This window comes from Diadema antillarum, unplaced genomic scaffold, assembly GCF_040938485.1.
Source record: "Diadema antillarum isolate AM-2024a unplaced genomic scaffold, OU_Dant_1.0 scf00000133, whole genome shotgun sequence".
Classification (NCBI taxonomy): domain Eukaryota; kingdom Metazoa; phylum Echinodermata; class Echinoidea; order Diadematoida; family Diadematidae; genus Diadema; species Diadema antillarum.
In genome coordinates this window covers 1,502,165-1,515,095 of record NW_027271022.1, presented here as the reverse complement: position 1 = coordinate 1,515,095, position 12,931 = coordinate 1,502,165, and the positions used below count along the sequence as shown (strand labels likewise).

General features: G+C 37.0%; 1 protein-coding gene across 1 annotated transcript; it reads left to right on the top strand.

Annotated features, from left to right (window-relative positions):
- The first annotated feature begins 275 nt into the window (after positions 1–275).
- On the top strand, positions 276–8,302 carry LOC139720767 (NACHT, LRR and PYD domains-containing protein 3-like). The gene is made up of 5 exons (XM_071632110.1): positions 276–409; positions 965–1,090; positions 1,513–1,583; positions 4,299–5,801; positions 8,186–8,302. The coding sequence occupies exons 1-4, from the start codon at positions 289–291 to the stop codon at positions 5,727–5,729; spliced, it is 1,749 nt and encodes a 582-aa protein (XP_071488211.1). The 5' UTR covers positions 276–288; the 3' UTR covers positions 5,730–5,801; positions 8,186–8,302.
- The last annotated feature ends 4,629 nt before the right edge of the window (positions 8,303–12,931 follow it).

Sequence of the window (12,931 nt, the reverse complement as noted above, 5' to 3'; positions counted from 1 at the left end):
AAAGATATGAAATCTTAATGTAAAATACGTGCCATATTAAGAATTTCCTTTTCCGTAGCTGTGGCATCGAGGCATGCAATCGAGGAATGCGCCGAAACGAGTCAGTCACATCAAAGGCGATGTACATATCAAACTCCCTCCAACACCCCTACCTTCAACCTTACCTGTGTCGTGAGTGGATTCAAGCCCAACATTTCCATGCTATGGACGGAGGATTCAGGAAAGAAACTAGAGTCCTTGAGCTCTCAGCAGACAACACTACCTGACGACTCATATGAGAGGTCTGAAATGATCACTGTTTCAGCTTTAGGCCTACATGGGACGGAGGAAACCTTTACGTGTACAGCTATCGGTGACTCGTTAATGAATGGAGCGTCGACAGTTGAAATCACCGTCCGGCCTATACCAGGTTTGTGAAACTTTGTTATTTTCGTGTTTCTAAATGACAAAGGGATAACAAGTGATAATATATATATGTATATATATACATGTATATATATATATATATATATATATATATATATATATATATTATATATATCAGTTCTAAGATCAAGACTTGTCATGATCTGGCGATTGATCTATTATTTTTGAGTGACCTAAAATTACCACACACATGTTCATTTTACCACTTAAATATATGCGTACGAGAAGCGTTTTAATTAAGCTAAAGATTAGATAATTTAGAGAGAATAGAATTCAAACAAGTACGAAACAAAAACACAAACCTTAAACTGTCTGCAGTGTTTTATCTGAATAATGTAATTTCGTCAACATGTGTAAAATGGTTCTCCCTATGGAATCTATCATTTCTTTGGCACTAAAAGGAAGCATGACAACTAGGTAATATATATATATATATATATATATATATATATATATATATTCTTCCCATTATTTTTCGAAATCTAGGATAGAACGAATATAAACTTTTTCATCTGTTTCTCTATCGATTTTTTTTCAGGAAAACGTGGTAATTTGGGTCTCATCATTGGCCTAGTCATTGGCATTCCTGTTGCCCTAGCCATCCTATCTCTCCTTGTTGGAAAGTGCCTGCAAAAATATCATCCGGAATACCTACCAAGAAAAGGTGGCGATTTTCTTTTACTAGCTAGATCATTTATTCATTTTCTTTTCTCTTTTTTTTTTGGGGGGGGGGGAAGGGTGAGGGTGTCATTGCAAACCACCTGGAGTGAATAAGAATCTATCTGCTTTCACACAAAATCCGTGAAAAGGAGTAGGTTATACGGTAAAAATACGGTAAAATATTATAATCTATGCTTTAAATCATCACCGTTGTAAGATGGGAATTGTAATGATCTACCAGATCTGCTTAATAGTATAATAAAGCAGGTTTAACAAAAAACAAGAAATTGAATATGTGAAAATGTTAAATGAGAAAAAGTCTTTGAAACTACAATAACTTTCAAAATGATCTATTTCAATGGATGTCATTGCAAAACGATTGTCAATACTAATTTTGTTTGCCGATGTTGTTGGTATATTTCACAGGATGTGGTTGGAATCCATGCTGTTGGAGACCACACGAACCAGAGCAACTTCATGAGGAAGAAGAATTAATGATGAGTATAAGACAAAATTCAATCATGCTCATCATAATCCTTGCTAATGCTCTTTCTTGCTAATTCATTATTAGATGTGATGCAATATATAGAGTTTGGCGCTGTCCAAGTCGAAGAATACGCATGCCAAGAAATACCTAGTTTTCCTCCTTATTTTGTTGTTTTCCTACGAGAATTCAGCATACTCACTTATATATCACGCATTTTCTAAATAAAAAATACAAGTAAATATTCTCCTAATATTCCTTTGTTTTCTTGAAGGCAAATTATGTGTAATATTTACCAATGAAGATCAAAAATGCCGATATCTTTTTCTCAGTCTCTCTAACTCTCCTTCTGTTTTTATAAGACAGAAATGAAAGGAGTAGTAACCTAGTAAGAACCATTCCCAGTTTCTTTGTAGTAAACGGATATACTGTATACGTAATTACAGCATCCACATTATTGTCGGGAGAGGCTGTAATATTTCCAATCCAAAGGGATTGGTCAAAATTCAATCCATTCAGAATGTTGAAATTTAGTCATTGCATAGATGGGTAATCCAGATTTCCGTGGATAAAGAGTTGAACATGGTAATTGTCTTTTAATTGTTTGGTGTCTTTCTTTCGCCAAAAACATTATCAAAAGGTAAAATTTGTATGTAATGTACTTTTCAGTATCTTGAACGCAATAATAACCCCAACGCACTGAATTGTGAAGATTCAAGTCTATGTGCTCAATCTCGTGATATATATAAATTGATTTCCCCCTCTCCCCCCGTATCCTAGGCTTTTAAATGATATGAAATAAAATGTTTAAAGCATTAATTATTTGTTTCTAAATTGTCTCTGAAAATAATATATTTTTGGCTGGAAATACTGTACAATTAAATCTCTAACTTCTCTAGCATGTTACTGTGCACCACTATCATTAGTTATTTACGGTATACATATTTCTTCTGTTCATAATGTAGTTCTTTAACCCTACAAATGTATAAAGGCCAAGGGGGCACATTGTGCCCCCTACCAGCTTTTCGTTTGCCACTCCTTCGCCCTTAATCCGATTTTCCTAAAATCTAATTGCAAACATTTTGATGTATAATTTAGCTATATTTGATGTTGCTGGTTGCCATGGCAACCATAAACTGACAACCATGTCAGTCAGATTTTGCATCTTTTTTCTGTTCCCAATTTAACAGCATTACAGTGTATGAAATGGGTGTTTCTTGGCTGAAATTTGTTGAAGGAGCAAAATTTGAAGTAATTATGGTCCTGGAGTAATTATGGCCTTATCATTTCCTTTGTTTTTTAAGTGACATAGGCATAAAACAATAGATATAATAGAGATAATTGAAAACAATAATATTTTCTAAAGATTGCCCTTATTTTTTGAGTTAGGCCTATTTTGATTCCTTCACCCAAGTTATGCCTCTAATATCATAAGTTTATCATAATTATCAATTTGCAATCTCAAAATTCCAGTATTATGCAAATATGAAATGTCATATTCACATGTACCCATCCCAAACATTTCATCTCAGGTCTCATAATGTATCACTGCGTTGATATGAAAAGCGCCCCATGTGGTGACCTTGAGAAATTTCAACCATAACAAATAATAAAATTCCACTTGCTAATCATTTATGGCAAATATGAAAATGTTTGGTTTATAATAAGACATATTATGGGGATAAAGAAATTATACAGAAAAATCATGTTTTTAGCATATTTCCTATGTATTTTATATATTTTGTTAAAAAACGCCCTCCACTGGTGACCTTGTAAAAATTCAAATGTAAGGTCATGTAAGAGTATGCGTTCCTCCCCCTACGTGCAAAATATGACATAGATATATCAAATAATAACAAAGTTATATAGGGGGGCACAATGCCCCCCCCCCCCTTGGGCCTGCGAGAGGTCAAAATAGCTTGGGCTTAATAGGGTTAATGGAAAGTGAGCTATTTTGCCTTTACCATTGACATCACACAGCCATCAAGAAAATTAAGTATGATAAATGTTAGTGATAGGCACACTGCTCATTACTATTATTTTTCTTTATTATTATTATTATTCTCCATTTCAGACATGTATACATAGAAATACACACACACACAAACGATTAAGCATAAATTATGAAAGATAAGATAAATTATCATTATTCGGCATTTCAGACATGTACATGCATACATAGAAAAACGCAAAACAAATTTGATTCAGCATAAAAAAGATGAAATAAATTATAACACAGAGTCAAAGCACCTATAATGTGACATAGAAAACAGGGCTGCCAGGGGCAAGAAAAGGTAAACTTTAATATCATGACTCCCAGGTCGTCTATCCCACACCCCATCAACTGTGTCAAAATCTGTACATAAAATTGCACTTTTACAGCCACTAGTGAATTAAGCATGGAGTCGTATAGGAAAATAGATGGGATGAAAAGGCAATATCATACTTTGTACTTACATAAACATAGGCCTAAATTAGCGTCATTCTCTAAGGTAATAATACAAGACTGCAACTTAAAACCTCCACACACAAAAATGAAAAAAATGGAAAATGGTCACATTTGTTAACAAAGAATTCCTGTAAATATCTTTATTGCCACGACGAATGAGAGTATAACAACAATGATATAATATTGAGTAGATACCTTCTTACTCTTGCTATCTCTCTCTCTCTCTCTCTCTCTCTCTCTAGTATTCATTTTATTCTCTTTGGTTTTCTTCCCTTTCAAGGGTCACCACGTAGCTCAGTTTGGCTTACAAAGGAACAAGTACAGCGCTGCCAAGAAGAGCTGAAGGAGCATTACCGTACGTCAAGAAGCAAGATTCCTGTCGCTCCACTCAACTTTTTGGAATGTGCTGAAATGGACGAAATAAATCCCAATTTGAGTATAACGGACGGAAGGAAGTCTACAACAATAACGTACGGCGATCTATTGACCAACGTTTCAAAGCGCCCCCTGATAGTGGGTGAGGAAGGTGTCGGGAAAACAACACTCTGCTCCAAGATTGCCTGGGATTGGTGCCAGGGTAGGATTCTCCAGGATCTGGACATGGTGGTCCTAGTTTCTATTAGTGATGTCACTAACGGCAAAAGTATAAGTGACATCATAAAAACATACCTATCTGATTCAAATACAGCAACAACAATCCAGATAGAAAAGTACATCTCAGTAAATCAAAATAAAATTCTCCTCGTGTTTGATGGTTTCGATGAGTATAACGGAGAACTATGTGGCAGTGAGGTTATTTGCATTCTAAGATCAGAACAATATATGTCATGCAAGGTAATTGTGACCACAAGATCATGGAGAGCGATTGAATTCTTGGAGGATATCGCTCATACTATAGCTTACACATTAATTGGCATCGAGGGATTCGACAGGAAGGATTTATCAGAATATATAAATAGATACTTTCGAACTCACGGAGCAGGAGAGATGGTCACTCTTGGAGAAAACTTGATCACTTTCATGGAAGAAAATGATATTGTTTGGCTGGAAATGGCCCCGTATCCGATCTACTGTGCCACATTTTGCCTCATGTGGAGTGAATTGAGTGAAGCGAGACGGGAAGAAATTAAAAAATCAGAAACTATTTCCCAGGTTTTTGAAGAAATTATTTCTTTTCTGAAAGAACACTACGCGTCAGAAGTATGCGGAAATCGACAAACCCAGAACTCTATGGAACATTTGAAGGAAGCTGATATGGCAATTCAAGATATAAGTTGGATAGCACTGAACGGCTTATTGGACAGAAAACATTCATTTCGCGAAGAACAATTCAAAGAATGTCGAGATGCCATGGAAACCTGTTGCAGAGTCGGAGTTTTGGCAGTAGAAAGAGATGTTGACGTTACATGCTTCGTTGTGCCAATGGTATCTTTCTCCCACAAATTATTTCAAGAATATGCTGCAGGGAAATACATCGAACATTTATTTGCCAATGATGGCGCCAAGTACAATGACCTGAAGAAAACACTTCTCAGTCGATACGAAGAGTTCCGTTACATACTCTATTTTACATCAGCTTTAGGGAATGAGCTCTGTCTTGATATCATTGACAGCTTGCTGGAATGCTCTGACCAGGATTACTGCGTTGACGTTGCATTCGAATGTAACACTGAGGAGGCAGCCAGAGTAGTGGGGAAACAATGGGAATAATACGAAATATCACATGGAACATCAGAACATACAAAGCCAGGAATTACGTTTATGGTACACTGTAATCAAGTGGTGAGTTATACAGATTTATACATGTCGATTTGAAAGTGACATAAAAAGTATGTAGGATGGCTATTTACGCGTCTAGAACAAATACCCCCGGACAACCTCCCTAATAGGGCAACTGTCCTCCATGGTAGGGCACTTCCCCCTAGGACAATTAAACCCCGGATAATTACCCCACGACAATTCCCAATAGGGCAACAGACAACTACACCTCCCACACACACGGGGTCATCCCACTAGACCGACACCCACGAGTCATACAGCCCACGAGTTCGACATTGAAAACAGGTCAATGATTCATACAGCTCACGAGTCATACAGCCCATGGGTTCGACACTAGGTAAATAAAGCCCATGAGTTCGACACTAGGTAAAATCAGCCCACGAGTTCGACAGATACAACTAGGCACGTAATGTGTCGGTCTCGTGGGCCTTGTTGGCTTTTAATAGTGTCGAACTCATGGGCTGTATGACTTGTGAGCTGTATATGACTCCTGCCGCGGGCTGTATGACTTGTGGGCTGTATGACTCGTAGGTGTCGGTCTCGTGACGTGCACCTCACACACACACACACCTTAAACAGTTCAATTCCCCCTTGGACAAAATATAGGACTAAGGTCAGGTCACGGAGTTACCGTGATTTATTGCCAATTATGTCTACTTCTAAACTTCTTTACAACGGTTGAATTTTGTCTATTTCAAAAGTCCTATAGCTGCATGAGATTATTTCACTGCCACTACTTGTAGAACTTTCTTTAACATGATTCTGGGGTAATACCGTGACCGTCGTTTCAAGATTGCCCTGTCAGCTTGTGGTGTCAACAATTACCTTACTGGGCAATAAACCCTTGATATGATTAGCCACAATCAATCTCATTTCGGACAATAATCCATCCCAGGAAAAATGACCCCTCCCATTTTTTTTTTAATTTATCGTCTTATAAATTCAATGCTAGCAATAGAAGAAATGTGCTAGCAAACGTTCATGAGCTTAAGCACTTTTTTGTCTGCTGAACATGGTATTACACGCCTGGAAAACTTACAACTATATATATATAATGTGCGTAGACGGAGATGTACGATTACAATAAAGCATAAACAAACAAACAAAGAAAAAAACATTTGAAGAGCTTTTGCTCCAGCTTTGTAGTTGGTCAGGATTTGAAAGTTGCCAAGTGTTATGTCAAAAGTGGACATGGAGAAAATATTGTTTCAAATGGACTATACATGTACCCTGAAAAACCAAAAAACACAGAAATACACAGAACATAGAACGACATAGGAGTGTCTCATATTCTGTTACTGTTGCAATGTCTGTCCTTGGAGCTACTGTTTAGTAGCCCCATGACCATTCCTTTACAATAATACCACGTGCTTAACAGGTTCATCTGAGTAGAATTCATGCATGCTTTCTTGTTTTGTTCTGTTTTCCGGCAGAACACCCAAATAATCATGCATTATTATGTGAAGCTGTGATGTCATCATCTTTGTTTCTGATAATTTAAGAATTTCGAAAACAAAATTCTTATTCCTCACATTTATCACTATGAATTCTTAAACTTTGTATATAAAAAAAAGAAAAGTTGAAGAGATTCAAATTCAAAAGTGTATATTTGTTTAAAAGTGTCCTTTAAAGGTTTATATATGTAACTGAGTATTCATCAGGATCATGACACAAAAAAGTCTCCTTTGCTTAAAAAATATAGAATATCTTAAAGGTAGGGGATACCTTTTACAGACCTCCCAAAATGCAGCAAAACATTAAATATGAACCTCAGGGGACTTGTTTAGGCCACTGCTGAGAAATTTGGAAGTCAACAGTTATCTACAATTTGAATAATGCACAAAACTCAACTACTCAGTAGTTCTGTGTGTCAGCCACACTTAAGCCTTTTTGTTGCAGTCTTCTGTATTTTTTTTATCTATAAACACAAATCTAAAAGTATAAGAGCTGATGTAATAACACATAGAGTGTGTGGAAAGAATGTATATAGAAATGTTTGTAAGTTTTGATGAACTTTCTTCACAAAATATACATGATGGACACACATGCAGTGCATGGGTCTGCAAAGGTAGCCTAGTAATGTACTGGAATTTACGGTGAGCCCCGAAAAAAAAAATTCAAATCAAAATCTAACGGTCAATAAAAATGTACTAAATGTTACCTTCCACTTTCAATACTTTATGGGAGTTTCTAAAATGATACTATCTTCAACATACTACTGTATTTATAAAACTCTTTATTTAAGGCATGCAAATGGGATTCCCTACCTTTAAAGAAATGATTAGTAAATACGATTGAAAAATGAATAAGCACTCCTTTACTTCCCCACATCGGTCTATGGTAATTCTTACTTTTTACGATTATCAATAAATGCTTGCTCCCGTTAGAAATCATTACGTCTTGACGGAACGAAATGTGGACAAACTCTTTCGCGTGAATTGGCGAAGGGTATATGTTCCAGCTGTGTGCTGCATAAAGTAACACTAAATGACTTCAGATTTCACATGGACTTCTACAAGATCCTCACTGAGGAGTCTTCAACCTGTCAGGTAAGTCTTTTGGTAATGGTTGCATTAGTAACCAGTGGTGGATAGGGGGAGGGGTGTTAAAACAAAAGAAATCAAAATAAATAAATGAAAGGGGCGCAGTAAGTGGCACCAGAAGTATATTTGCGCCCAGTTCTCCTTTACAGAATACCTGGATGTCCCCTGGTAAGACAAGTAAAGGAAATCGAAGTATTACTAAAGTATTTCATAAAGGCATTACATAATTTTAAGTAGTCAGGTGGTAGTTATGCCGCCTACAAACATTAAATATAATAGATATGCGAAATAGAGCCACTGATTATTTGCGGGTTCGCTCGGTTTTCCCGTTTTGCTTGTGTGTTTGTTGTTTTTTCTTCTTTCGGCATGGCAGTCCTAGAGGGCAATGGCTGATGCGCCAGGTGAGGTTTTTCCAAGGGTTTCGAAGAACACCTGGTGTTGCTGTGTAACTTAAATCTGGAATGGGTCTTTAGTTGTAGTTTCTGCTGACGAAGTAAGACGATGGGAAGAAGCAGAGTCTATCCACTTGGTGTTTACGGCGTGCTCTTTTCTTTCCTGCCTGCTGACTTCTCTCCTCTTCCACTTCTCTGATTCTTGCACCATTTGAAGCAAGTATTGTCAAGGATTTGAGCAGGCAAGGTCGTCAACAGCTGCTTTTTCCCAATATATTATGGCCAGTTTTGCACACAGTCATGTCACGTTTGCACACATCCCTCAACATTAGGTTATCCTTATTAAAATAATAATAATAATAATAATAATAATAATAATAATAATAATAATAATAATAATGATAATGATAATAATGATAATACAATAAAAAAAACTTACGAATAACGCAAACATGCTTGCCGAAACGTCGGGACTGGGTAGGCCCTTTCCAAGGCCAAACACCAACCGTAGATAATAATATGTAGTGCGCCGGCAACGTTCTACCGCCATGGAAGCCTTCGAAGATTTAAAGAAACAAAATCCACTGAATCTATGATTGAGTGATATTCCTGTTTATATGTTTGTTCAAAGTAAAGTTGTCAGGTTGTTATGAAACAGGATGGAACAAATGTTTCGATGGTCAGAGGCGATAGTCTTGTAGAGGAAACAGCAGGAGGATGGGCTGAACGAAATTGAATTTGCATTAAAAAAAAATAAGGAAATGCCGGTATTCAGATGGGGGTTAAGGCAATGAAGTTTAAAGCATTACCATCTTAGTCTGGATATGAAAGAAAAATAACAGTAAATCATCTTTATCTCTTTATGTTGACACGAACGCACTGTGATTATGCCTAGAATTGAAAAACGAGCTAACTTCATTCTAAAAGTTTAGACATTTGAGAATAAATCTGCTAGAAACAACGAAAAAATAAGAAAATACGGGAAATTTTAAATTACAACCTCTAAAATATTCCTTGTTATGCCACAAATAAGGTATTACTGGAATGTTAAATCTCGATCTGATGATGAACTTACTTTGAAATGTTTAAAAATGGCGCTTAGCTCATTTTGCAATAAATCTCTTCATATTTCCTCTAGAAAAAATGGGAGTGAATCCCCTTCAGGACCAATCTTTCTTCCATCGTTCTTTTATACAAGGTCCGCCTTCCTATACCCACAGCGAGTTTTGGGAGAGAACGGGCACCTATTAGTTGCCCCTATACTGGCACAGATATGCGTATTCATGCATCGCTCAAGCCCCAGTCACATAGACATTCCGGATCACCCCTGATCTGATCCGGGGTGATCCGGAAAGAGATCCATGTTGACACCTTGGACGTTCTTGGACATCCGGGAGGCCAACATGACAACTTTTGGAGGTCAAAAACATCCGGCGTCATCTGGGGACTGCCGTGTTGGCAGAGCGATCCGGGGTGGTCCGTGTGGCTACCGTGTACATGCAGTGTTGATCCGTGTAGCTGCCGTTTTGATCCTTGTAGATGCCGTGTTGGTCCGCATGTACAGTCACATCCACTCTAGTCGACGCTATAGTATACATCCAGGGCGAAACTATCCCGGAACTCCCCAGATCATCATGTAGATTCTTGAAGATCCGTGTTTACCAGTCCAGTCATGTGACTAGGACCTCAGCGCAATTATGCTTAAAAACGAAATCACTTAAAATCTTCAATCGCCAAAGTCAAGTATCACTCAAAGCACATACAGAGACACTCCCATGAGGTGTAAACCGTACATTTCGTGTTTGCCACTGTGCAAACCACATTATGTTCTCACTGGAGATGAACGTGTTTTTTTTTCACACTGTTTCCTTCAAAGACAAATTGCACAATGAAATAGTTTTGGTAGATACACTTTAATTTCTCTTTTCTTTTCTTTTTTTGGACAATCCTCTTTTGTGTTATCGACAATTCGCTAGAGCCGAAGAAAATACAAAGTATACTTTATTGTATTAGGACCATATAGATTTGGGACATGAATTTCAACATCTTTATGAATACATGTGTGTATTTGTTTCGATGCAGCCTTTTACTTTCACACTGCTGTTACGCCAAGGCCTATACTGATAACAAACATTGAATCTTTCTATAATTTGGTTTTTTTTTTTCGAAATTTTGTTTGGTTTCTGTTGTTTGATATAGATACAGTATCTCGAGTTGTGCAATCAAAACTGGACAGACAACTCTCTACATACATTGTCGCTTGGAGAATGCTTGGCCCAATGGGCGTGTACACTGCCACGTCTTTCGAGCTTCGCTGTGGATTATTGCTACAACTTGCCACACAATTTCTTCTCAACAGCAGCCACTATGGCATACTCCTGTCAGGTACGTATATTTCTGTTGACTACTATAATACGCGTAATTCGAATGCGAAAATTCAGTGAAAGATCAGACGATTCTGTCTTCTTTGACGTACATACAATTATGCATATACTGATTGTCTGCAAATGTACATTTCTTTTGCATGTATCTGTGTGTGTGTGTGTGAGAGAGTGAAAAAAAAACTTAAAGGTGCTAAATCCACTTTGGATTGTAAAGAAAAAAACAGGATCATCATTTCACAATCTTCGAAATAGTTTCATGCCACAATTTCACACCCAAAATCGTACTCCATAATGGGATAAAAGAAAATGTGCCTCACAAAAGTCTGCATGTCTTTACTGATTCATTATTTTGTGGACTATCACCCTTGTTATAGTCCACCAAACAAAAGTAAATATCCGTCGAATGTAATTTGTCATCTTAAAAGCATCATCTCAAGTAATTTTTCGGTTTTGGCAGATCTGAACTTGCGAGATGCTACACTTTAAAATGGCATATAATTTTCCCTTTCACTTAATCATACGGAAACATATCTTGAAGATTAGAGTACTCTAAAAGTTAAATTGCCAAAGTCAGTTTTACTCACATGTTTTCTTCTTTTCATGACTTCCAAACTTATAATTATATGATTACATACCCAACTATGGTGTATAAGGAACTCGTTAATAAGACGTGATGTATTTTGTTCTTGTATGATTTCTTATCTCTGTATATTCTCCTGTTTCCTTAATCCCTCCAAAGTCTCTGTTTTTATACATAGAAATGAAACATTTCACCGCAAATAACTGCAGAGGAGCACTTTAAGACAGCAAACCCTCCAGCAAACAGTCAAGATTAAAATATCGCTATTTCGTAGCCAGTATCTTTAACACAACCGTATATAGAGGTACAGGGATATCTGTGTAACACATTGGAGAAAAACCCATCAACCATTGATGACAATGTCCTTTATCACCGTTATGGCCGTTCATCTTTGACCTCAATACCCCAAATTTAACCGATTCTTTCTTCATTGTGAACACACTTCCACGTTTTCATCCGTTCTTGAGTTACCGAGAAATTAAGCTTATTTTATGTCCTTTTTGAAAACTATACCTTTGACCTTTGACCTCATTTCTTTCGTACTTCACAAAAAATAATCTACAAGTTTAGCGAAAATCTGATCAACCACTGTGGAGTTATAGAGGAACAAAGCTGATTTCATGTCCTTTATGTCTCCTATTGACCTTTGACTGCTTGATCCCTAAATTAGAGTATTTCTTTCTTACTTTTTGTAAACACTGCAAGATTGGATTAAAATGTAATCAGTCGTTTTTGAGTTATTGGGAAATTAAGTTTGTTGTATGTTCTTTATGACCCCTATGATATTTGACCCTCGATCTCATGACCCCCACATTAATAGTTTATTTCTTAATAATTATGAATATACCCTCCTAATTTTATGAAAGTTCATTCATCCGTTCTTGAGTTGTATTGTACACGTACAGACAAACAGACGGACAAACAGACAAACAACCCGACAGACATGCAGACAATCATACGGAACCGAAAACATAATCTCCACCTACCGTAGGTTTCACCTACAGGCGGAGTTAACCAAGACGTTGGTCATCTGGAAAGCTAAACAGATAGGAAAGCTAGCCAACTTGGCCTTACTATGGGGTCAAAGTGCATTCAATCATGTACAATGGTTTCGAAACGAAACGAAACGGAGATGGATTTACCACGTTTTCAAACAAAGGTTTTTTTTTACGTTGCATGATTTGTCCCTTTTCGTACAAGAATTTAAATACATTGAAGAATTTCCTGAATGGGA